The 23,933-nt window shown below is 41.5% G+C and overlaps 1 protein-coding gene across 1 annotated transcript in view; it reads left to right on the forward strand.

Moving 5' to 3' along the window:
• CUBN (cubilin) overlaps positions 1-22,321 on the forward strand; it is a 263,301-nt gene extending 240,980 nt beyond the window's left edge. Inside the window, exons 60-67 of the mRNA XM_077897053.1 lie at positions 436-644; positions 9,313-9,475; positions 10,197-10,402; positions 13,211-13,358; positions 14,292-14,473; positions 17,211-17,376; positions 18,955-19,190; positions 21,818-22,321. Of these exons, the coding sequence (XP_077753179.1) occupies positions 436-644; positions 9,313-9,475; positions 10,197-10,402; positions 13,211-13,358; positions 14,292-14,473; positions 17,211-17,376; positions 18,955-19,190; positions 21,818-21,925 (1,418 nt within the window). The 3' untranslated portion in view covers positions 21,926-22,321. The remainder of the gene's footprint in view (positions 1-435; positions 645-9,312; positions 9,476-10,196; positions 10,403-13,210; positions 13,359-14,291; positions 14,474-17,210; positions 17,377-18,954; positions 19,191-21,817) is intronic.
• The last annotated feature ends 1,612 nt before the right edge of the window (positions 22,322-23,933 follow it).

Below are 23,933 nucleotides of genomic sequence, written 5' to 3' on the forward strand. Positions count from 1 at the left end.
AATTCAGTTTTCAATCTGATAGTGTTCATAAAAGCAGAACATAAAATACGTTCATGGCTTCCACAAGCTTTATTATGCAAAATACTTTATTTTCTAAAAAATTGGATTTTTCAAGGATAGAAAAAAACTTCAATAAATATCAACAGTTCTAAAAATGCATATAAAACTAAATATGGTCCCCCACTTTTCTAGGTAACTAGACAGGGGACCGAAGGTTAGGTCATAGGCATAGAAAGGAAGTAAAAAATGATAAAGTTAATGCAAGTGGAAACAACACTCACATAAGTCCATGGAAGCCTGGTGCACCATATGATAATGTTCGTACAAGTGTGACCAAAATAGTTTCTAACTATGTGATTTTACTATACTCTCCATGTAAAATTTAAGATCTTTTCTCTTTGGTTTGTGTAGTGATGTGTCTTTGTTTTAACACAGGGCCTCAGCAAGGATGTGGTGGTTATCTGACAGGTTCAGATAATACCTTTGCCTCTCCTGATTCTGACTCCAATGGAAGATATGACAAGAATTTAAACTGTGTATGGTTCATAATTGCACCAGTAAACAAACTAATTAAACTTACCTTCAATACATTTGCTCTGGAGGCACAAAGTGCTATGCAAAGATGCATATATGATTATGTAAAGGTAAGGCTATTACATTTCTTAACAGTCTTCTAACCCAGACTTTAGTATGATATGGGACAGTTTATACCATTCGGGAAGTCATGAAAATACTGAATAATGCTAATTTTTAAAATGACATATTCTTCAAGGTATAACATTTATTATTTTGTCTTGTTTTTAATTTTTTTGAAAGATTTTATTTATGATTTTGAGAGAGAAAGTGAGCACAAGCAGAGGGAAAGGCAGAAGGAAAGGGAGAAGCAGACTCTCTGCTTAATAGGAAGCCTGACCCAGGGCTTGATCTCAGGACCCCAGGATCATGACCTGAGCTAAAGGCAGACACTTAACCAACTGAACCACCTGAGTGCCTCGTATTATTATAGATATTCTGTCTTCATATCAAGTTAATCTTTAACATGGATGACTCAGAAATTTCATGTGGCTTCTAACACTAGCTTTAAGAGTCCTTGTTCATCTGTGCTTTGTCAAGATATTATCTTTAGGAAGATGGATTGTATGGAAAGAGATACTCAAAAGGCCTTTGGCAAATCCTAAAATGAAGTTTCTATATTTACTTTCCATATTACCTATAGATGTAGAAAATAGCTTAGATCTGAAGTCCCTTTAAAAGGAAATCAAGAAACTTTTCTGTTCAATTTTAATGATTCATTAGTATTACATTATTGTGCCTATAAGGCTATATGAATTTAAAGTTTTTTTTCTTTTATTTAAGTAATCTCTATACACAATGTGGGGCTTGAACCCATAACCTGGAGATCAAGAGTTGCATGCTTCTACAATTGAGCCAGCCAGGCGTCCCTGAATTCAGATTAAACTTTCTAAGTAGTATCAGCCAGTGCATACTACTACACTTTTGTGGGGAAAACAACCAACATGGAAAGATTTGTGCCCATGAGGAGCTTGAATCCGATTGTAGAAGTAGTGGATGATGCACGCAAATCAACAATAAGCGGTTCAGGACAGTCAATATTGAAAGTGCCAATTAATGCATTGGATAGAGGCCCAGAACAATGTGCAAGTTTAAAAGACAAGAAAGTTCATGATGATCTGGTGTGAACAAGAAAAGCTTCATAGAGTGAGGGATAGCTTATGAAATCAAGAGAGAAGGCATCCCAGGCAAGGGCCACATAAAATGAAGGGAAGTACAGAAGTTAGCATATGAATGTTTTTGGAAGAGTGAACGAACTTACTTTACTGGAGCAGAATATCACAAACAAGTAGCAAGAAATGAGATTGCCTAAGTGGAGAAATACCCAGATCACAAAGAATCTTGAAAAGTGAAACAGGAAGGAAGGAAGAAGAAAGGAAGGAAAGTCAAACTAATGAATTCAGATTTTATGCATTTGAAAATAAGGAGGAATTGAAGGTTTTCCAATGAGCAATATGATGAGAGCAGTATTTAAGGAAGACTGATATAGAATCAGCATTGGAAGTAGGTGGTGAGCAGAGAGTCTGGAATTAAGACCCAAGGAAGGGGTTACTTTTAGGTAAGGAGGGTACAGAGATGGAGATGTCAAGCCTAATGCAAGATAAACTTTTAAGTTTAAAAATTGTCTTTAAAGAAATTATATGTTTTTAAAAAAGAGAGAAAAGTCATAGATGGAATATGCATTGAACACCTAATTATATACTGTCATATTTTCACTGTGATAAGCTCCAAGCCCAGGAGACCAGAAGAATCTCAGTACTATTAGGAGGACACCGTGCTTTGCAAGGTAGAAGTTCAGTCTGGGGGCAGCAGGGCAGACAGGTGGGCAGAGGATGGAATGGGGCTCCAGTAAGAAGAGAACAGCACAAACAGAGAAGAGACAGCAAAGGAGCCCTTCTGCTATCAGAATTACTGTTTTCTTTCAAGGAAAGCAGCATGGAGCTACAAGCCAGGCTTCCACCCCACTTGGGGGAAGGTACACGGTAAGGCAGTCAGAGGACAAAAGAGGCAGGATGAGAAACAGACAAGTCATGGAATGAGATGTAAAAGCCGGGACGAGTGGAGGATCATGAAAGTCAAGAGGGAAGATCTCTCACCACGGATGGGTGGTCAATACTATTAAATTCTAAATTAGAGGCCAGGAAAGGTGCAGATGAAGAAAAAACTCATCAGAACAGATGACAGCCGTTTTAACTAAAGTACTGGCAGAGAAGCCAGATTAGAGGGAGTCCATGAAAGATTGGAGATATCAAGGGATTTCGGTTCAGGTTGAATTGTTTTCTAAAATGATACCAAATGGCCTGAGCAGCAGCAAAGCTGATATTCAAGGCAGGTGGTGTAGACTCTAACCCAGTTTTGCTACCAGACAAGTTTCCTCACCTCCCAGATTCTTTATCACTTTATCTATTAAAAAACAAATGAAAAATATTACATAATTGTACCAATTTTTCAAGGCTGTTTTGAGGATAAAGATAATGTATGCTGGAGTGTCCGACACTGTGCCTGGAATTCATTTAAAAACAAATTCATTTCCCCCCCGCCACCCTTGTGTAATTTCAGATGGGCATGCTGGCCTGTGGAGTCACTTTTTCTTAAAATATTAAAAATAATAGACTTACATATATTAATTACTATAAAAGTAAACTCATGTAGGATGTTTTGGGTGTGATCCGGCTCGGAGGAAGGTTGACTGATATTCTCATCCTTTTCTGAGTGTGATTTGATACTGTAACTAAAGCAACTAGCAAGTTCCTGAATTTCTTCAAGTCATTTGGGACAGAAATAGCAATATCAAAAACAAGGAGCTATTATCTAGCTTAAATATAAAATTTCCCCTTCCTCGCCTTTTTTTTTAAAGAAATTATGTTCAGATCTACTCTTGTTTTCCTTCTTGGGAAAGCAGTTTCCCTGTTTCCCTATATTGGCAACTTTTCCAGCTTTTACTAAGCTGGCAGGTCAAAGAACAGTTCTTGGAATGTGAAGCCTGGAGCTATCTGTAGTAAAGCGATTCTCTGTGATAAATGGGACATTTGATATCTTATAGAGTGTTTCTTAGATATTACAATCAAATTACTTTTTAAAAACTAATTTAATTCAATTCTGTAGGTAGGTATACAGGTGAAAACATAGCAATTCCATCATCTAGTCATAATTATATCTCTTACTGTTTTTGAAAGGGTTGACTTTGAAAAGTTATTACGATAACTGCAGTACATCACAATTGGGTTTCACCAAGCGTTTCTGCTGAAATTAACGTCACATCCATTCCATAAAGAGTCTCATGACATGGTTATATGCCAGGTGCCCCAACCATAGATACAGAAGATTTAAGATAGGGTTCCCCAAAAAGCTGTCGGCAAAGTGGAGGAGGCTGACACATAAGCATAGAAACTATTTTACTGCATGACAGAAACAATAAATATGAATAATGAACAAAAGTAGAGAAGAAGGTATAATTGAGTCATTTGGGGATTCAGGAAAGGCGTTTTCCATGGAATGGTTGAGCTGGATTTTGGAGGAACGTCACAGAAGCACACTTCCTGCTGGGGGGCTGCCAGAGAGAAAGAGGGAAGGATGGACTTGCAGCTGTGTTGTGTGTGCCCAGCTTCCTGACCCACCGATCTGCCAGCAGTTAAGTCACTTCTCTTATAATGAGCAGGTGAGAGAAATGGCAGAAAGGGCTCAGGGCTGTGACCCTAACTGATGTTCCTCTGCTGGAAATATGCAACTAGTAGAAAGGAAGTGGCTCCTTCCTACCATTTCCCAGCCTCTCTCCCTAATCTGTGCCCATTTGAATAGCCAGTATTTCATGGTGCTTCCTTGACTACCTGAAGTGAAGGTCATCTATGCTATAGCTTACCAATATACATAGCTTCAAAAACATAATAAAATGTACTAAATGCAACGAAAAGGAGGAATACAGGGAGAGTATATAAAATAGTGCAGACCTAAATATGTAAATGCTCTGCTACAACTACATTATGCCACATGATAAATTGGCAAAGATTCTTTTATGTGGGATCATGGCAAACACAAAAGTCTAAATTTAAACTAATATGGATAGGCTGTATTTGCAACTTAAATGCCAATAACCTCACCATCTGCAATATGAATTTCCAAAATAGAGGAAAACCTCAAAAAATATTTCTAAACAAAACAAAGTACAGTCTTCCTTTCACTTACACAGTAATTGCATTTTTGGAAATTCGGTGCCTAATAAAACTATGCATAATGTTTTTGTGTTAGAGAGAGAATGGATTTAAGTTTTGGGAGTACACAGTAGTGAACAATTTTATTACCTAAAAGTCTTGGCAAGACATTCAACAGTTATATGGGACAGAATAAATCTTCACTTTGCAGAACCATTCTGTGAATTACAAATGCCAGTCATAGCACCAGATTATCGTGATGACCCAAAAAACATGACACTTTTTGCAAAACACTCTCTGGGACATGACAGTGCCCCTACTGAGAACCTTGGTCTTAACCCACTGGGCTCAACCATTCATTCTGCAGACAGTCAGTGTTAGGAGGAGATCTGTACTCCATCAGGGCATCAGGTTCCCATCCTCATGAGTTAGTCCCTACGATTCATTCATTTATTCATTGATTCAATACACGTTTATTTGATTACTTGCTGTTATTTCAGACACTGCTCCAAGCACTGGAAAGAATATCGAGATTAAATAAATAAAATAAAATAAAATAAAATAAAATAAAATAAAATAAAATAAAAATTCCTCTAACACAGAGTTGATTCTAATCACTGCTTCTTGTGGCTCTTCCCAAGACCACTGGGACCAACGTAATATTTTTCTTCATAAGGGTCTGAAATGGACCAGAGCTCTACTCCAAATCTGAAAAACTGCTCTCTGTTCTCTTTCTCATCCCAAATTACACCCAGGCATGTTGTCCGGCAGACCCTAGCAGAGGCTCCTTAATAAAATCAAAGAATTCATGGAGATACTCAAAATGCAATGTAGAGATACTCCCAATAAGAATATAAAAATCTTGCCATTGTCCAATTCCTAAGGAAATATTAAAAGATAAGGTCCTGAGGAAATTAAAGTCTAAAATTATTGTTAAACTTGAATTAAAGTCCAATATTGCTCTTATTGTCTTAATGCCCTTTTGCATTAAAAGTTCACAGAAAGTAAAATCCAAACATGACCTTCCCCACTTCCTGCTATGGCTCAAATTAACAACTGGATAAAGTGCAGGATCTGGCTGTAGTTGTAGTCTGAAGCTATCTTCCCCCAGTTTACGTAAGCAATTCCTTCAGGATCTTACGTAGTTTCTAATATGCTCCACTATCAGAGTTTTAACAGCTGAGAAAACAGAAAATCCTTCTTAGCACTTATCTACAAAACTTAAAACATAATCCAACCTCCAGGCCTAACTGAGCTATGCCGGGTGGCAGGTCCCCCAGGAATGCAATATATAGCAGCATGTGATTGTGTGCGTCTCAAGGACACAGTCCTCAGGGCACCACTTACATCCTAGTCCATATGATTCCCCATCTCCAGCAGTGCAGTGTACCTCTTGCAACACTCCCTGGAGCTACCCTGCAAAAGTCCTTCACAGAGGTCTAGCCTTATCAGGGAATGAGAGAGCAGGTGGAGAAATATTGGCTTCGGCTGCCAATCCCAGGAGCCTGGGAGCCCATGGCAGTGGTCCAGAGGCCACCAGCTGCCTATTTCAGCTCAATTACTAGAAATCTTCCTGTGGCAATGAATAAACTGATGCAAACAGCAGCTGGAGGCCAGTGACTGTGTAATTTCTGTCCATCGCAGTTACCAGTTATCAGTTCAGAACCCACATCAGGTCCTATAACTCCTGCAGAAGAAGACACAGACTTTTTCCTGGGGGACATGTGGAACTTCACAGTCATGTCCTGAGGTGCTCACTGAGTCCCACCTGCATCCTCTTGCTCTAATGCCAGATACCCTAAGTGAGTTGTGGAGACTCTTACATGCCTCTTACCCTCTTCTGAGGCCTTCAATGCCATTTTCTGTAGGTTGGGATGCCCTTCATCTTCTTCAGGTCTGAGAGGTCTCTACCTACTTTTAAACACCAGTTCAAATGTCTGTCTGAGATCTTTCCTGACTTCATCATCTGGGTTCTCTTGTTACATTTAAATCCTTCACTGCAGTACTCACTTTTAAAATTTGTATAGATAATTGACACGCTCATACGTATAGTCAATGTATGGATCTCTCTCACTAATTAGTGTCAATTAGTGTCTTGAATGTATGGAAATGCCTTCTACACCCTTGAAAACACCGGACCCAGCACAGAAGCCTGGCACACAGTACATAGAATAAAAATGCTTGCTAGTAGAAATATGATGATATAGGTGGCAGCCATTATAATATTTTACCTTGTTTACCAGAAAAGGTACATTACTCAAAACTTGACAAGTCAGGTCTTCCATAAAATGAGGGAGATGAAATTACCCAACTCTGGAGTCCCTCCTGGCTCTGAATGTACTAAAATCCCATGTAAGCAGGAGAAACAGTGCCACCTAGTGGTAAATTTACTTTTCTGTTTATTTTAAAATGACTTCTACTTTCCTGGCATTTTAGAATAACGTCAGTGGTCACGGCTACCTTGAAGTCTATATAACACCCCCTAGTTCTGTTATAAATTCAGCATTTGGATCTACACGCACATACTTGTTTCAGAAATACTGTGAAGCTTACTTAGCTGGAGAAATCTGTTTTCTGGTCATAAGCTTGAAAGAGATTCAGGTGTCCACTATTTCGACAGGTGTCTGTTGAAAGTTCCTATGGCTCGGAGTTTTTCTGGGTCCTGGCGACACGGCAGTGAATCGTCAGTCTTCCCACCCATGGGACTTATATTCTTATTGGGAGAGAGACGAGAAAAATAAGTAAATAAGCAACAAATAAGAAGTGTTTTGATTTTAATAAGAAATAGTTCTTGGGGGCCCAGCAACATTAGATAGAGCTGGGCTCTCGGAGGAGGTGACATCTGAGTTGAGGCCACATGACAAGGGAGAGCAGCCAGTTCAAGAGGTGGGGAGAGAGAAATTGTTACTCACAGGAGGAGCAGCGCAGGGGCCTTGTGGGGACACTCCTGGCAGGAGGAAGTATGGGGAACAGGGCACCGGGCCAGACCAGGCTGGGCTTGCAGGCCGCCACAAAGAGCTCCGGTTTCAATTCAGGTGCAGTAGTGGGAACCCACTGGAGCAAAGGCTGAGCAGGAGCTTAATTTGATTTAAGCTGCAAACACTCAGGCCATTACTTCTGCAGAGATTGCTGTGGCTGCTCGGTGGAAACAGATCGCTCAGGAGGATAGTACAATAGCCGAGGTGGGGGAGGATGGTGGTAGCAATGAGGAGCAGCCTTCGGGGGTAGATTCTGAAGGGAGGGCGGAATAGGTGTGGGGCAGGTGGGGGCGCGGAGAGGAATCAAGGATGACTGATGTAGGCTTGAGCGATTGTTGACGTTGGGAAGCCTTGGGGAGAATGGGTTTCAGAGGGGTGGGTAGCGGGAGAGAGGGGCCAAAGACATTTATTGGCTGCCTTTTGTGTGCCAGGCCCTTCTAAAAGCTGGGGACAGAGCAGTGCCCAGGGCGGACAGCGACCTGTGCTTCCAGGGAACGGGCATCATCTTCCGAGCGAGCGGGAGGCGCTGATACAAGTACATGGGAGTGGGTCAAGGTCGTGCGCGCTCTAAGGAGAGCAGGAAGCAGGCCGGAGAAAGGGAATTTGGAGAGAGCTTCCATTTGAAGTAGGTGGTCAGGGAAGGCTTTAGCGAGTCAGCGATGTTTGAGTAAAGGGCTGAAGGAAGGTAGGGGAGCAAACCATAGGGACGTATAGGAGAGGAATGTTCCAGCAGAGGGAAACAAGGAGTGCAACAGGCCCGCAGCAGCCTCATGCCTGGCTTGCCCCTGGAGCAGAGAGAACCACGTGGAGACAGTCAGGTATCAGATGGGGAAAGCCAGGGTGTGTGTGTGTGTGTGTGTGTGTGTGTGTGTGTGTGTGGAGAAAGCAGACTCCCTCCGGCCTGGAAGCCCACCGTAAGGGCTTTGGCTCGCGCACTGCGCGGCTGGAAAGCGCTCGGAGGGCTTTGAGCAGTGCCCTGGCCTAGTTTCCATCTTACCTGCAGCCTCGGGCGCTGCTGAGGACAGGCTGAAAGGGGCACAGGGCAGCCCGGGGGCCCAGCGGTTTAGCACCTGCCTTCGGCCCAGGGCCTGATCCTGGAGACCCGGGATCGAGTCCCACGTCGGGCTCCTTGCACAGAGCCTGCTCCTCCCTGTGCCTGTGTCTCTGCCTCTCTCTCTCTCTCTCTCTCTCTGCGTCTCTCATGAATAAATAAATAAAAAATCTTAAAAAAAAAAAAAAAAAAGAGGGGCACGAGTGGAACCGGGAGTTCCGAAGGGAGCCGAGAACCCGGGCCTGCGATCTCACCGGTGTGCGGCGAGGGCCACGCCGGGCGACAACGGCGATGCTTCGCTGGCTCCAATGACAAAGTAGTTTAAAATCAGATGTGACTTACATAGTGAGAAAGGATTTCGAGGCACCCTAACCAGGTTTTCACTGAAAATCATTCTAATCGCATCGATTCAGGAACAGCTGTCCCTAAGTTAAAGCCAGCTCTCGCCCCATCAAGGTAAGTTTCTTAATCATGACCTGGTGTGACTCCACGTCCATTTTAGTGCGAAATCTACAACTTCTTTGCGAGTCATGGAAAACTAATGAACAATTTTTCTTTTCAGTTATATGATGGGGATAGTGAAAATGCCAACTTGGCTGGAACATTCTGCGGTTCCACTGTACCTGCTCCCTTTATCTCTTCTGGCAACTTCCTGACGGTTCAATTTGTCAGTGATGTAACTTTAGAAAGGGAAGGATTTAATGCTACATACACTACTGTGGACAGTGAGTAAATTGAGACATTTTTATATTTTATGAAACGTATATTTAGGCACTAAAAATAATGCCATGCTTATATCTAAACCCAATGTTAATTATGAAACTCAGTGTTAATTCCTACCTAAACTCAATGTCAGTTACTAAATACTGTGTTAATCACTCTGTTTAATCAGTGATACAAGGCAGCCTGGGTGGCTTAGCGGTTTAGCACTGCCTTCAGCCCAGGGTGTGATCCTGGAGACCTAGGATCGAGTCCCACGTTGGGCTCCCTACATGGAGCCTGCTTCTCCCTCTGCCTGTGTCTTGGCCCCTGTCTCTCTGTGCCTCTCATGAATACATAAATAAAATCTTTTAAAAAAATCAGTGATACAAATTTGGTACGATTCTGTTTTTAAAGATTTTATTTATTTGAGAGAGAGAGCACATGTGCACACAAGCATTGGGGGAGGGGCAGAGTCCGGAGGAGCAGACTCCCCACTGAGCAGGGAGCCCAACCCCAGGACCCCAGGGTCATGACCTGAGTCAAAGGCAAATGCTTAACCAACTTGGCCACCCAGATGCCCTGAAATTTAGTCTGATTCTTAGTGAAGAATACCCTAACTTCTTTATAGAATGATGTTAACTATAGCGCTTTGGGCTGGAAGGGTGGGGAAGGCTGAATTTTAAACATTATGTGCATGTGGAAACATGAATAAAATATGATTAACAAATTGTTCTATTTCTCCAGTGCCTTGTGGTGGAACATATAATGCAACTTGGACCCCACAGAGTATTTCATCACCCAATTCATCAAACCCAGAGGTCCCACTGTCCATGTGTATGTGGGTCCTTGAAGCTCCTCCACATCAGCAGGTCAAGATCACAGTGTGGGCCCTGGAGCTGCACTCACAAGACTGTGACCAGAATTACTTAGAGTTTCGGGACTCACCTGAGGTAACAATTCTAGGACGTATGACAGTCACATCTAATGGCCCTTTTTCACCAGTATTTGCAAAACACTTGAAAGAATGAGTGCATAATTAAATAAATTCTCGAGCTTACCTCCAGCTTGATATGTTTTTCAGGCATATATGAAACCCTCTATTTAGGCGTCAGGAAATTTGCCCTTGGTCTTGTAGGTGAGAAGCTGCCAAACTTCCTTGTGCACAGGACACATCTGGGTGTCTAGATAAAAGTACAGACCCCAGGGCCCCACGTCAGACCCTGATTTCTCCATATAGCACCCATTAATCTAAATTTTTGATGAACTTCTTGAGTGTTCTGCCCCTGGTGCTCCAAGGACCATGCTCAGAGAAACACCTCTGCAGTTAGGGGGATCTGTGTATAAGATGAACGGGAGGTGTCAGTGTGGAACACATGGAAATCACATATGAGGCCATTTGGCACCAGTCCAGTGGGATTATATTCATGGTCATGTAAGAGAGAAAAAAGGAAAAAGTTGTTTTGGTTTAAAAAGAGAGAGAGAGAGAAAGGTGAATTAATTGCTCATGGGCCAAGACTTTGAGAAGGCAATTGGATGTGGACACATGATGTTAGCAGAAGGCCTGAAGATTTGGGTGTATTATTACATGGTCAGTAGCTGAAATAATGTGAGTAATGAGATTATCCACGGAGCATATATAAAGTGTGGAGTCATGACCAGAGGATGGATCCCTGGGAAAAATACCCAGGAATCCCTGGATTCTTTCAGCAGTTTGAGGAGCAACTAATCTGGCTCAGTTCATTCCCAGAGTGTCATATTTACCCCCCCACAGGCTGGCAATAGAAGAGGGTCCAATCTGTCCTTTCCTGAGTTTTCAGGGTCCTCCTTATATGATCCCCTAGTTTATACGTGTATCTCAGTGGGGGTAGAAGAATTCAGTTTGGCTGATTCCCAATTGGAGAGATCTGACAGGAGCTGGCTGCTGAGGGGACACTGTATTTGTTGAGTTTTCAGAAAGCACAAACACTTAGACATATCCCAGGCTCCCACCGTGGCCAAGGCGCAAGGATCACTGCTCCATTGGCAGTGGTTTCCAGTATGAGATTCCTATTCCCCGGTGGTACCTTCCTGGCAGGTCTTAGAGCCAAGTGGAACGAGGCCCTTTGGTTAAAGCTCTTTCAATTTCCCATTGCTTCCTGAAGCTAAGATGATGGGGACCAGGGCCAGCTCCCATCTGGATACAGAAATGCTACTTACAAGGCACAAGGCAGCTCTGGATCATAACAGCAGCTGGATAGGCTTCAAAAAAGACCTAGTATTTGTCATGAATGAATAATGCCCTTTGACTGAATGAATGAAGGAAAGAACACAAAGGGTTTCAGCCTGTATACGTTGGGAGGAAAGACAGAAAATTGACTGATGACTAGGAGAAATGAACTCCCCAGGTGTCCAACATCAGGAAGAGAAGATACAGCTGGAAGTTCATGTGAGGATCATGAGATGGGGGTGATAGTTGCTGGCCTAGGCAATTGCACAGAGTGGAGGCCAAAGTCACCAGTAGTAAGGACTGCAGATCAGGGTGTTCGGTGGATCATCTGTGAAAACATTGAAACCTCTAAGGGTTAAGGAAGTGGGGTGCAAGGGATGACCATGAGCTAAAACACAAGTCTTTAATGAAGGAAAGTCACCAGAGGAGAAGTGAGAATGGTGAGAAGGGTCAGAGGAATCTTCAGCCAGATGTAGCCACTTTGATGCCAGGAGAGGTACCTGCAGTGAGCGACCTGAGAACCCTGCCCACCGGCCCAGCCCCTCACCACTGTTCCTACTCGAGGAATTGTGGACTATGGGAAAAGAATGGCTAGGAGGCTGCAGGGGACCCAAGCTTCACTCCAGGCTAACACTGCAGTGAATGTTGAGAGGAGGCCACAGGCAAGGTTAGGAGAGGACCAGCAGCTGGTGACGGGGGGCATGGAAGGGGGGCTGGAAACAGACATTAGTAACAGGAGCTTGCACCCAGGAGTGAGAGGCAGCAAACGTCTTTACGTTGGTGCCGGTGGTTTTTATGCAAGATGGGTGGGTGCCGGACTGCATTACCCTACTACCGTGAGAGGCGAGGAGGGCTGCCCAGGTTTTACAAAGGAGTAACAGAGACCTCGTGGCAGGCAGGGGCTGTGCCCTATGGGATTCACAGCATTGCCAGAGTCTGGTCAGATGAGCTCAGGGATGGTGGTGAAGGGCCAGGGCAGGGCTGGCTTAGGCTTATGGAGTTTAGGATGATGGGGAGACCCCAGCAGAACTGTGTTGTGCCTGGATGTCCGCAGAGCAACCACACAGTCCTTTGGCCGTGAAGGTTACATGAGGGGGAAAGGGTCTTGTTTCCATACATGGTATCTGTCTCTTGGTTTCAGCAGAAACTTGGCCTCTACCTCCTGCCCCTTGGTGAGTATGAGACATTTGTGGATTCCACATGAGCCTGGCTGTCCAGGGCTTCAAACACTGTAACTAGTTTCCTTGGCTACATTTTTTTTCTTTTAAGATTTTATTTATTTATTTGAGAGGACAGAGAGAGAGAGAGCATGAGCAGGGAGGAGAGGCAGAGGTAGAAGGAAAAGCTGACTCCCTGCTCATGCAGGACTAGATCCCAGGACCCCCAGATCATGACCTGAGCTGAAAGCAGACACCTAAGCCCTTGAGACCACCCAGGCACTCCTCCATGGCTGAATATTTAAACCATCCTTTTATATGTGGTTTAGTTTCCACTATGGTGTATTCTCTTTTGAAACTAAATCTAGTATGATTTGGCTTCCATTTCATTTCAGAGTAATGGAAGTCCAGGACCTCAGATCTGTGGCAGAAATGCTTCGGCTACACCAACGTTCTATTCTTCTAGGAGTACGGCAATTGTCATCTTCAAGTCCGAAGTCCTCAACAGAAACTCTAGAGTGGGTTTTACCTATCAGATTGCAGGTGAGCCCTGGAACTTTATCTGTTATTCAGAAAAACTGCCACCATCCCAATGACTGCTGGGATCAGCTCTTACGAGTAACCTTGGATCTGTTAACATAAATCACACCCGCAGTGACATAAGAATTTTAAGTAGAAGCCAGGCCCAACTAAGCAAATTACTAGAGCTGGTCTCTGAAGAGGTACAGTGAATATGATATTAATTAAAACGTTTAGAATGCCAGCATATTCTTCGAAGTTCATGTAGTTAATTTGTCTCTACCAGTTGTTTTATTAGTTATCCACTTGACTGCATCTAGAACTCACTGTACCTCAGGAAGTTTATTTTGTAAAAACCAAGAGTTCCTGAAAGGGTTATTTGATTACTATCATGACTCAGAAGTTTATTTCCACAGAATGTTATTTGATGTTCTTATCCAGCTTGATTAAAATGAGAGCTGCCTGTGATTAAAAGAAACACACAGAAATAATTTGGGCGGTTTTACCCATTTTTACCCAGAATGATACAGAACAGCAATTCACCAATTCTATCAGAATGAGTAACTCATTAAAGGATGTAAATGGAAATCCTCATACAAATGTTGGTCTTGGAAGCAGAAACTTTGTCCTGAAAAAGTCTAGATGCCAGCCAACTCCAGTTCAGTGTGATCAGAGCAGCACAGAGAATGTTAGAACATTCCCTTTCAAAGAAGGCTTACGTTTCATATTTCCCATGGGAGTGTTTTATGTTAACGAGACACTTCATTGCATTTGCCATCTGAGCCATGACCTTGCTTCTTCTGACCTCACTTATCTCAAAGGAAAGTGAAAGGGCAGGATTAGCTTTTCTTCTGAAGTTTGCTCAAATTTAATAATCTTTTTGAATTCTTTCTATCAGGTTGAAAGAGCATTAAATATTGGGATGCGTACATTAATTGTGATTTTTTTCCCTCTAAGGTTGTAACAGAGAATATAATAAGGCTTTTGGCAATCTGAAGAGTCCCGGATGGCCAGATAATTATGACAATAACTTGGATTGCACTGTTATTCTCACAGCCCCACAGAACCATACTATTTCTCTATTTTTTCATTCATTTGGCATTGAGGACTCAAGTGAATGCACACATGACTTCTTGGAGGTAACATACGTTTAGATAGCGTGTCAATGAACTATTTAAAAGATGAATCACTGAAGATTTTTCACATCTGTCTCTGCTACTTCTAACCATGGATCCCTTACTTGTTCATAATTGGTCCATCATCCTTTCATTCCATAAATATTTACCAAGCATCTTCTAGGTCAAGGCACCAGAAGTCAAAAAGGGAACAAGACATAGTCAGGGCCCCCAGGAGGCACACAGCCCATGGGAAAGACAGAAAATAGTCAATTTCCACACAACGTGGAAAGGACTAGCAGAGTCAGCATGGTTAGGAGCACCTAATTCAGTTTGGGGACAGAGAGGTTTCCTGAGGGACAAGATGTGTGAGTTCAAAGAGAACCATCCAGTGCTGGGAAGGAGCAGAACCATGCTCCTCTAGTATTTGCACCTTTGTGATTCTCCAGCACCACCCCAAGAGCGCCCCCTGCACCCTTTCTGCCCTGCACCACCTATACTGTTTAAGCGAAAACTATTGCTGTTGTTCACGGGAAGATGTTCTGAATGAGCCCATGACTGAGGCAGGCACTGTGTGGAGTGCAGTGCCTCTATTTTACCATGAAAACCTCAGAGCTCATTTGGGCGCCCTTTGCAAACTCTTTTGGAAATGTACTCAATCTTAGGCAGTAAACTGCAGTGTAATCAAAGACTTGTAAATCCAAAGATGCTGAATTCCTCTGTGAATTGAGTTTGAATGTGAACCTTACCTGAAGTGCTCTAGATGGGCTTTGTCTCACATACACAAGGGTCTGGTGTTTCCAACAGCTTGCTGCCCTATGTCTGCTCTAGAGTCTTATTATCATGGGAAGCTCTCCCCTACAGAATTAATCTAAATATTTTGTTAATGAATATTCTTAATCTGTAGAGTAATAAGTACTTGAAGGAAGCCTGGGCCTTTTTCATGGCGGATACTTGTCATGGTAGGAATGGGGAGCGATGGCTTTGCAGGGGAGGAAAGGAGGAGAGAAATAGAGTATTGCTTGTGTCAATCAGGACATTCAACTCAGACCTTTTTGCCTCACCACTTATGTGAAGTGTAAAGTAGAAGCCAGAGGAGAGGATACAGGGAAAGGACAGAATAATCCCACCAATTCAGACTCACAGTGCAGCTACCCCTGGTTCATGCCTGGGTTGACCATTAGTGACTGGAGTTAACATGTGCATTTTCCTCTGAATGCTAGGACATGCAGGCTAGCTCTCCAGCATCAGAGGTGGGAACTCCTCCTACTAGCTGCCCTTCTTGTTCCATAGAAAGTGGTTAGAAACTTCCTGTCCAATAAGCAAAGACAGGAAACTGCAAGTCAGGCCTGTAAAATGCAGCTGCATCTGTTTTTTTCTGGGAAGACTGACGTGATTTATTGGCAGCCATATGCACAAGACTCCCCATGCCTTTCGTGTCAGCTCTGCCAGGAACAGAAATTTCTCAGTGATGACCATGACCATATTACTACCACATAAGAGCCAAGCTCTGGATCACATGTGGAATCTGCATTTGTTTTTAGTGGATCCATTTCCCTTTTTAGGGTCCTCTAATAGCTCAGAGATACTGGTCCCTCCTGTGCAAAGAAAAATGGAGAGGATGCTAGTTGGAAATGATACTCCACTTCTCCTCTCAGAGCAGAGATTTCTAAAACAGAATCCGGAGGAAAGAGACTCAAAGTTAAGAATAGCATGGTAGCAGGTCTGGCCCTCCAGCGCTCCTGAATATGGCGGTCCTCTCTGTCTGCTGGTGGTTCACTGGCCACTCCATCCATGGCAAGGCCACTTGGAAGAATAATCCAGAAAGCAGCAGAAAGGCACTATTGTCTCCCACTGGCTACTCCATTGACCTAAAAAGAATCTCACTCTAGGTCAACAGCCTCCAGTAAGACCAACCATGGTGCCTTTGAAGACCCTCTATGACTTAAGACAACCAGAAATTAACCAAATGTCAAACAATGAAATTATAAAGGGATTGGAGGAACTTCCAAGAATTTGAATACAGATGTCAATAAAATCACCATTCATACATGTTGAGCTGGTTCCAGCTCTACATCGCCTGGATAACACTTCTTTAATACTTCTCCAGAGCCCTCCTCTGGTATAGGGCAGCTGAGAATACGCAGGAGGAGCCCTGAGGACAGAGGTGGTGGAGTTCACTGAGGTTACCCATACTCACACACTGACTCATCTCCTATTTTTATATGCATCTACTCTAACCAGTGAATTAAAAAAAAAAATCTGTTCAGCTTTAGACTGTTTTTAAAATTACCTAATAGTCAAATCTTATGAGATTTGTTGAGTTGTGTCTTTTTCACATACTGAAATTCCTTTGGTTTTGAAATTTATTATACTTTGTACTTTGCTTTTTTTTTTTTCGCATAGCCCCTGCATAGCCAAGCAATTTTCAAAGGGGGTAAAAAAACATACACGCAGTATAATGAATAAAGCACAATAGAAGTGACTAGAAACAGAGCAGACAATATCCCTCTCCAATCTTTTTGAAATTTGCAGATATTTCTGAATTCAAATGCAAATGGCTTTTGATCGTCAAGTTGGGTGTTTCTCATCTTTGGGTCTATTTTCAGAGACCAGTTCATTCTCATGTATATAAAAAGACAAAGCTTTTCCAAAAGAGGTCGTCATTCAAATAGTCTCATGTGTCAATGGATAGCAATGAAAAATCAGAGGAAAAAGAATAATATGCTTATGTATAGTAACTAATGGCTCACTTTTCCAGGTAAGAAATGGAAGTGATAGCAGTTCACCATTATTTGGCACATACTGTGGAACTCTGTTGCCAGATCCTATCTTCTCTCGAAACAACAAACTATACCTACGGTTTAAGACCGATAGCGCAACTTCCAATCGTGGGTATGAAATTGTCTGGACCTCATCACCCTCTGGTAAGACACTTGCACTTCATAAGGGACATTGATGTAGATGAGAAAAATACAGGGGATTTAATAAGAAAAGATCATTAAAAGTGACCATACCTTCTTAGCCATCCCTATACTTGATTTTTTTTCAATAAATACAGAGATTTTTAACAATGAGAGTACAGATACCCTTTTTAATTCTACTCTCATTATTTCTACATATTATATATCTATATGTATCACTATAACATATAGATACATGTATCTAGCAACAGGTAGAAAATATAGAAAGAGTATAAAAATATGAATAAAATATAGATAAGATATAGATTTTAAAATTCCTTTATAATTTCTGATTTTATCATATTTTTAACTTTTGGTTTGATTATCCTCTGAATGCTGGGACATGCAGGCTAGCTCTCCAGCATCAGAGGATTTTATCATATTTTTAACTTTTGGTTTGATTATCTCAGATTCTCTCTGAGAATTAAAAAACAAACAAAACATGTACTAAAAAGCCAAGTTACTAACGCATACTCGGGTATAAATAAGCAGCTGCTCCCCTTGCAGTGCCTGTCATTTCTTGGCAGTCCTGGAGGTTAATTGCTTTTTTCAGGGCAGTAAGTACCTTCCTGCATGTTTGGTTGGTGGTTTATCAAGTAATTGAAGGAAATTTAAGTCATGTCAATATATTGAACTCAAGAGAGGAGAAATATCTTTATGAGATGTCTCGTTGAGGTATTTAGAAATATCTAAAAACTTTCCAAATAAGAATGATAAAAATGACTTAAATATACTGAGGGACAAGAAATAATTTAAATCTTGGCAGCTACAGATGCTTACAGGTGATCTCCAATGCCCTAATTTTATAGAGGAGGAAATAAAACATGAGGTTAATGAGTTTTCCAGAATATAAGGTTAGACTGTGGTGGAAGCATGACTAGACTTCCAGGGGTCAGACACCCAGCTCAGCGCCTTTTAATATCTGGGTCCCCGGGGTATCTGGTCTAAATAATGACAATGTTCACACACAAATTAAAACTAATACAGAACTCTGGCTTTGAGCATGTCAGTCTTGGGACCATCAGTTATAAGACCAGAAAAGTCACTCATGCAATAAAATAATTCATGTCAAAACCTACAATGACACACTCTGGGTTCAGCCTTGGAATTTCACTTTTAATTTTACTTCACTCACATCATTATCATCAACTGATAGAGAGCCCTCTGCCATCAAAAGTACACAACAACTTTAATTACTCTCTCCCATAGCTACTTTTTCAAGTTCTTTGTTTTCCCATTGTGTTCTCAACCCACTGTTTGCAAAGAAAGGTCCTGGAGGAAGTAGTCCCACCATCAGGATATATAGGGAACACAACGTATGATGTGGGGAGAGGGAAAGGGTGTGGGATGGGGTGGGAGGAGGTGGTGGTGAGGGAGTGGGAGGGATGTAGTCCACAAAAGAAGCAGGAGAGGGGTTCCTGCCTCCTCTATTCTTGCACTTTGTGTCTCAGCACCTTGAGAAAATAGCGGTCATCTTACTGCCTCACAAAGGGATGGTTTCTACTTGGTTCAATCAAACGTCCTGCGTTGGTTTCCTTGCAGGCTGTGGTGGAACCCTTTATGGAGACAGTGGTTCCTTCACCAGCCCCGGCTATCCCGGCACTTACCCCAACAACACTGACTGTGAATGGGCCATCATCGCTCCTGCTGGAAGACCTGTCACCGTCACCTTTTACTTTATCAGCATCGATGATCCCGGAGACTGTGTCCAGAACTATCTCATACTCTACGATGGACCGGATGCTAATTCTCCATCCTTTGGACCATACTGTGGGGCAGTGAGTAAAACAAGCTTTTTAAAATTTCCATTAATTATTTTTAAATAATAACAGTATACACTTTTAAAGCCAGATACAAAATACAAAGCACAAGCCTTTTACAAATTTCAGCAGCTTCTGGATTTTCCTTCCTATTTGGGGAGCACAGAGTGCCACCTCGTGGGCATTGCGTGGAATCAACAGTACTGGTTTCCAGGCTCCACCGCATCAGAATGGCTTGTGCAGGTGTTTTGCCGTCCAGACTTCCAGGGCCCGCTCACACCTGCTGCCGCCTCAGAATTTCTGGGACAGGAGCTGCTGTGCATTATTTTTTAAAAAGCTCCATACGTGATTTCAGTGCGCTGCCCAGCATTGAGTACCTGTGTTATTGTCTTCATGAATGCAACTTTGGACAGTTTGGACACCTGGCTCCATTTCATCTACTTCTTGTTGAAAATTATAGGAATTCTTTGAAGAAATAAGCAGGGAGATCAAAGATGGGTCTAGTGACTAGTAGCTTGTTTTCATCAAGTTCTGATGTCACAGATCTTCCCGAAACATCAAGGGAGGATCCTAACAGTGACCGAGTATTGCCTGTGTCTGCCCTCACCGTCCCCCCATTTTATATGAGAGTAGATGGAGGGCTTTCCAGGAAGGGAAATGTGACCACATTTCTGACCACAGAGTGTACCTGTTTCCTACCGTTCTGCTCTTTACTTAGGCTTTTGAATGAACTGGATGGGGAATTACATCAGCTAGAAGTCTAGAGAGTTGTTTGGTTTTTCTAAATTGAGATAAAATTGACATAACATATTGGTTTCATACCGTATAACATATTGGTATAACATAAATTTGGGGCATTTTTTGTGATGAAAACTTTTAAGATCTACTCTCTTGGCAACTTTCAAATACACATGATAGTGTTACTGACTACAACCTCCATGTTGTACAGGGCATCCTCAAGACTTATTTATTATAGCTGAGAATTTGTACCTTTTGACACCCTTCATCCAATTCACCCACTCCTAACTCCCGCATCTGGCAGCCACCAGTCTGTTCTCTGTTTCTGAGAGTTTTAGGTTGTTTTGTTAGATTCCACAAGTAAGTGAGATCATATGGCATTTATGTTTCTCTAACTTATTTCATTTAGCATAATGACTTCAAGGACCTTCCATGTTGACACAACCAGCAATATTTCCTTTTGGATGGCTGGATGATGCTCTTTTATTATTATAATATAATAAGCATGCATATCATATGTTTATCCATTTATCCATTGATGGACATGTAGATTGCTTTTACATCTTGGCTATCGTAAATAATGCTGCAGTGAACATGGGGGCGTGCAGCTATCTTTTCAAGTTAGTGTTTTTGTTTTCTTTGAATAGATTCCCAGAAGTAGAGTTTCTGGGTCATATGGAGGACTTGTTCTTAATTTTTTAAGGAAACTCCATACTGTTTTCCGCAGTGGCCGCACCAGTCTGCATTCCCACCAACAGTGCACGAAGGTCCTCTTTTCTCCACATCCTCACCAACACTTGTTATTTCTTGTATTTTTTATAATAGCAATTCTAACAGGTAGGAAGGGATATCTCACTGTGGTTTGATTTGCATTCTCTGATGATTAGTGATGTTGAGCATCTTTTCATGTGCTTGTTGGCCATCTGTATGTCTTCTTTGGCAAAATGTCCAGGTCCTTTGCCCATTTTGTAAAATTGGATTGTTTGTTTTTACTATTGCATTTTGCTAGTTCTTTATATGTTTTGCATGTTAACTCCTTATCAGATACATAATTTGCAAATATTTTCTCCCATTCAGTAGGTTGCCTTTTCATTTTGTTGATAGTTTCCTTTGCTGCATAGGAGATTATTAGTTTGACATAGCTCCTCTTGTTTATATTTGCTTTTGTTGCCTTTGCTTTTGGTATCAAATCCAAAAACATCATTGCCAAAACCGATGTCAAGGAGATTACTGCCTATGTGTTCTTCTAGGAGTTTCATGGTTTCAGGTCTTTAACTCATCTTACCTTGATTTTTTTGTGTGGTATAGTCTCCTTCCTTTGTGTGTGTATATATATATATATCCATTTTGCACAGTTCCATTTAGTGAAGACAGGATATGAAAATAAATCCTAAAAGGAAACTACAGATGTTAACAGGGGAAAGTCATACAATTTAACTGAAATGATTGTTTTAGTTGCAAAAATAAGCATGTGTTTATATTTGAAAAAATTAAAATTTCAGAAAGAAGTAGAATTGGAAATTCAATTTTTAAAGACCATTTCATTGAGTTATAATTCACATACCATAGAATGCAGCTACTTAAAGTGTACATTCAATAGTTTTTAGTAGATTCAGAGTTATATAGCTCACATGATCAATTCAAGAACATTTTGTTACCCCAAAAAGAAACTCTGCATCCATTAACAATCACTTCCCGTTTTCCCTCAGTGCTCTTCCCCACCACCAATATTTTGTAAGATATCTGTATTAATTCTTAGCAAGATTACTTATGGAAAAATATGCAGGTTTACTGTAAATTCTATGAAGTTCCTTGATGTAGTATTTTGTCACTAGGCTAATATTTCCAGAAAAATATTCAAATTTGTGAAAAATCTAATTTGTTACTTTTTTTTCCTTCAATTTTAGGACACCAACATAGCTCCCTTTGTGGCCTCTTCACATCGTGTCTTCATAAAATTTCACGCAGAGTATGCAGTGTATCCATCAGCAATCCGGTTAACCTGGGACAGCTGAGTAGTGCTGTGTGTCGGCTCTGGGCAGGGACCATCAGACATGCCATCCCGCTACGGCTTTCTGCCTGGGTCACTGGGAAGGATCTGAACTTTTTTTTTTTCACCAAAGTATGTGTGGAATCAATGTCTGCACATTTAAAAAAAATATAGAATGTAGCTTCTTTACTCCTGGCTATGAGTGTCATCCTTCTAACACTTGGAGCTGAAATTTGTAAAAACTCCTTAATGAGTTGGAAATGATTATGACACATGTGATGTAAATTGTCAAAAATGGTGAAATAGGAGTATGATTTTCCCTGTGAATGTCAAGTGAGGGGTAATAAACATAATTGAATGGTACACAATGATGCTGTATTAATATTTACCTCATTAAAGTTTAATCTTTCACTAGCGGGTATATGTAAGTGTTCAAGTTGAACTTTTCCATTTGGATGAGCTACCTGAATCCTTCAGGAGGTGAACTGGAGCTACGTGGCCTGAGTTGGCATTTTATCACTCCTCATTCAGTGCTTCCTTCACTTCTCTGCCCTTTCAATTCCACAAGCGCCACCATTTTCTATTCCTAGTTTCACAGCACAGTCTGCAGACTCATAAAAGGCTGAGCTATGCTTTTATAAAGTTTTCTGCTGCCTTTAACAAAGCAAGAGCACCTATAGTAAATACGTAAAAGTAAGCCTTAGTGATGACATGGGGCAAAGTGAATGAAAGAAGCTGTGGAATGTGTTACTTCATCTTATTCAAATACTCAAGTGCCAGAAAAATTATTTCTCCACAGAGTTTAGAGCCATATAAATGAAACATTCTCACCTTCACACTTTCTGCTTCCTTGGGGCTCTTGGGTGGCTCAGTCGTTTAAATGTCTGACTTTGGTTCAGGTCATGATCAGAGGGTCCTGGGATTGAGCCCTGAATAGGGCTCTTCACTCTCAGGGAGTCTGTTTCTCCCTCTGCCTCTGCCCCTCCCATGCCCTGCTCTTGCTCTCTCTCTCTTTTCTCAAATAAATAAATAAAATCTTTTAAAAAAATTCCTGCTTCCTTTAATTCTGTGTTATGCGTAGATATATCGACTTTATAGCTGATTCCCTATTGGAAAGAATGGTGAATATGATGACAAGCACCATTCAACCCATTGGGTCCTGACAAGTTGAAGCAATGGATGGAAACTCAAGATGAAATATCATAAGGAGAGACATAGTATTTTGCTCTTTTACCTAAAAAAGAATCACAAAGGTATGGAATATGCAGAAAGTTTGACGATAACATGTGAAATGATGGGAGTTTTATCTGAAGGCAAGATTAACAGCTGTCAAACAGTAAAAGAGGATTTGATCTCAGATGACATCATTAGAATAATGGTATCTACCAGAGGCAATTTCACTTTCCCAGAAGGCATAGTAGAGTATCCGAGAGGTGTACACACCAATTTCAAGAAAGCATAGTCAATATTATAATGTTTCTTTTAAATTGGAAAATTTAAAACAGGAAAAAAGTAATTTCTCCCATTCTGGAGGTTGTCTTTTCAATTTATTGATGGTTTCCTTTGCTGTAGCTGAAGCTCTTTAATGTTTCCTACTAACGTATTTTAGATTTCTTGTCTGTGCTTTTGGTGACTTATCCAAGAGATCATTGCTAAGACTGATGTTAAGAACATTTTCCCTTGGGTTTTCTTCCAGCATTTTTATACTTTCAGGTCTTACATTTAAATATTTGATCCAAAAAATAAATAAATAAAATAAATCTTTGATCCATTTTGAGTTAATTTTTGTGAATGGTATAAGATAGGGGTCCAGTTTTATTCTTTTGCATGTGGATATCCAGTTTTCCTGGTACCATGGATTGAAGACACTGTCCTGTCTCTGTTGTGTGTTTTTGGTATCATTGTCAAAAATTAGTTAGTTGCCCAGGGACGCCTGGGTGGCTTAGTGTTGAGTGTCTGCATTTGGCTCAGGTCGTGATCCTGGGGTCCTGGGATCGAGTCCCACATTGGGCTCCCTGTGTGGAGCCTACTTC

The sequence above is a fragment of the Canis aureus genome, chromosome 5, assembly GCF_053574225.1.
Source record: "Canis aureus isolate CA01 chromosome 5, VMU_Caureus_v.1.0, whole genome shotgun sequence".
Classification (NCBI taxonomy): Eukaryota; Metazoa; Chordata; class Mammalia; order Carnivora; family Canidae; genus Canis; species Canis aureus.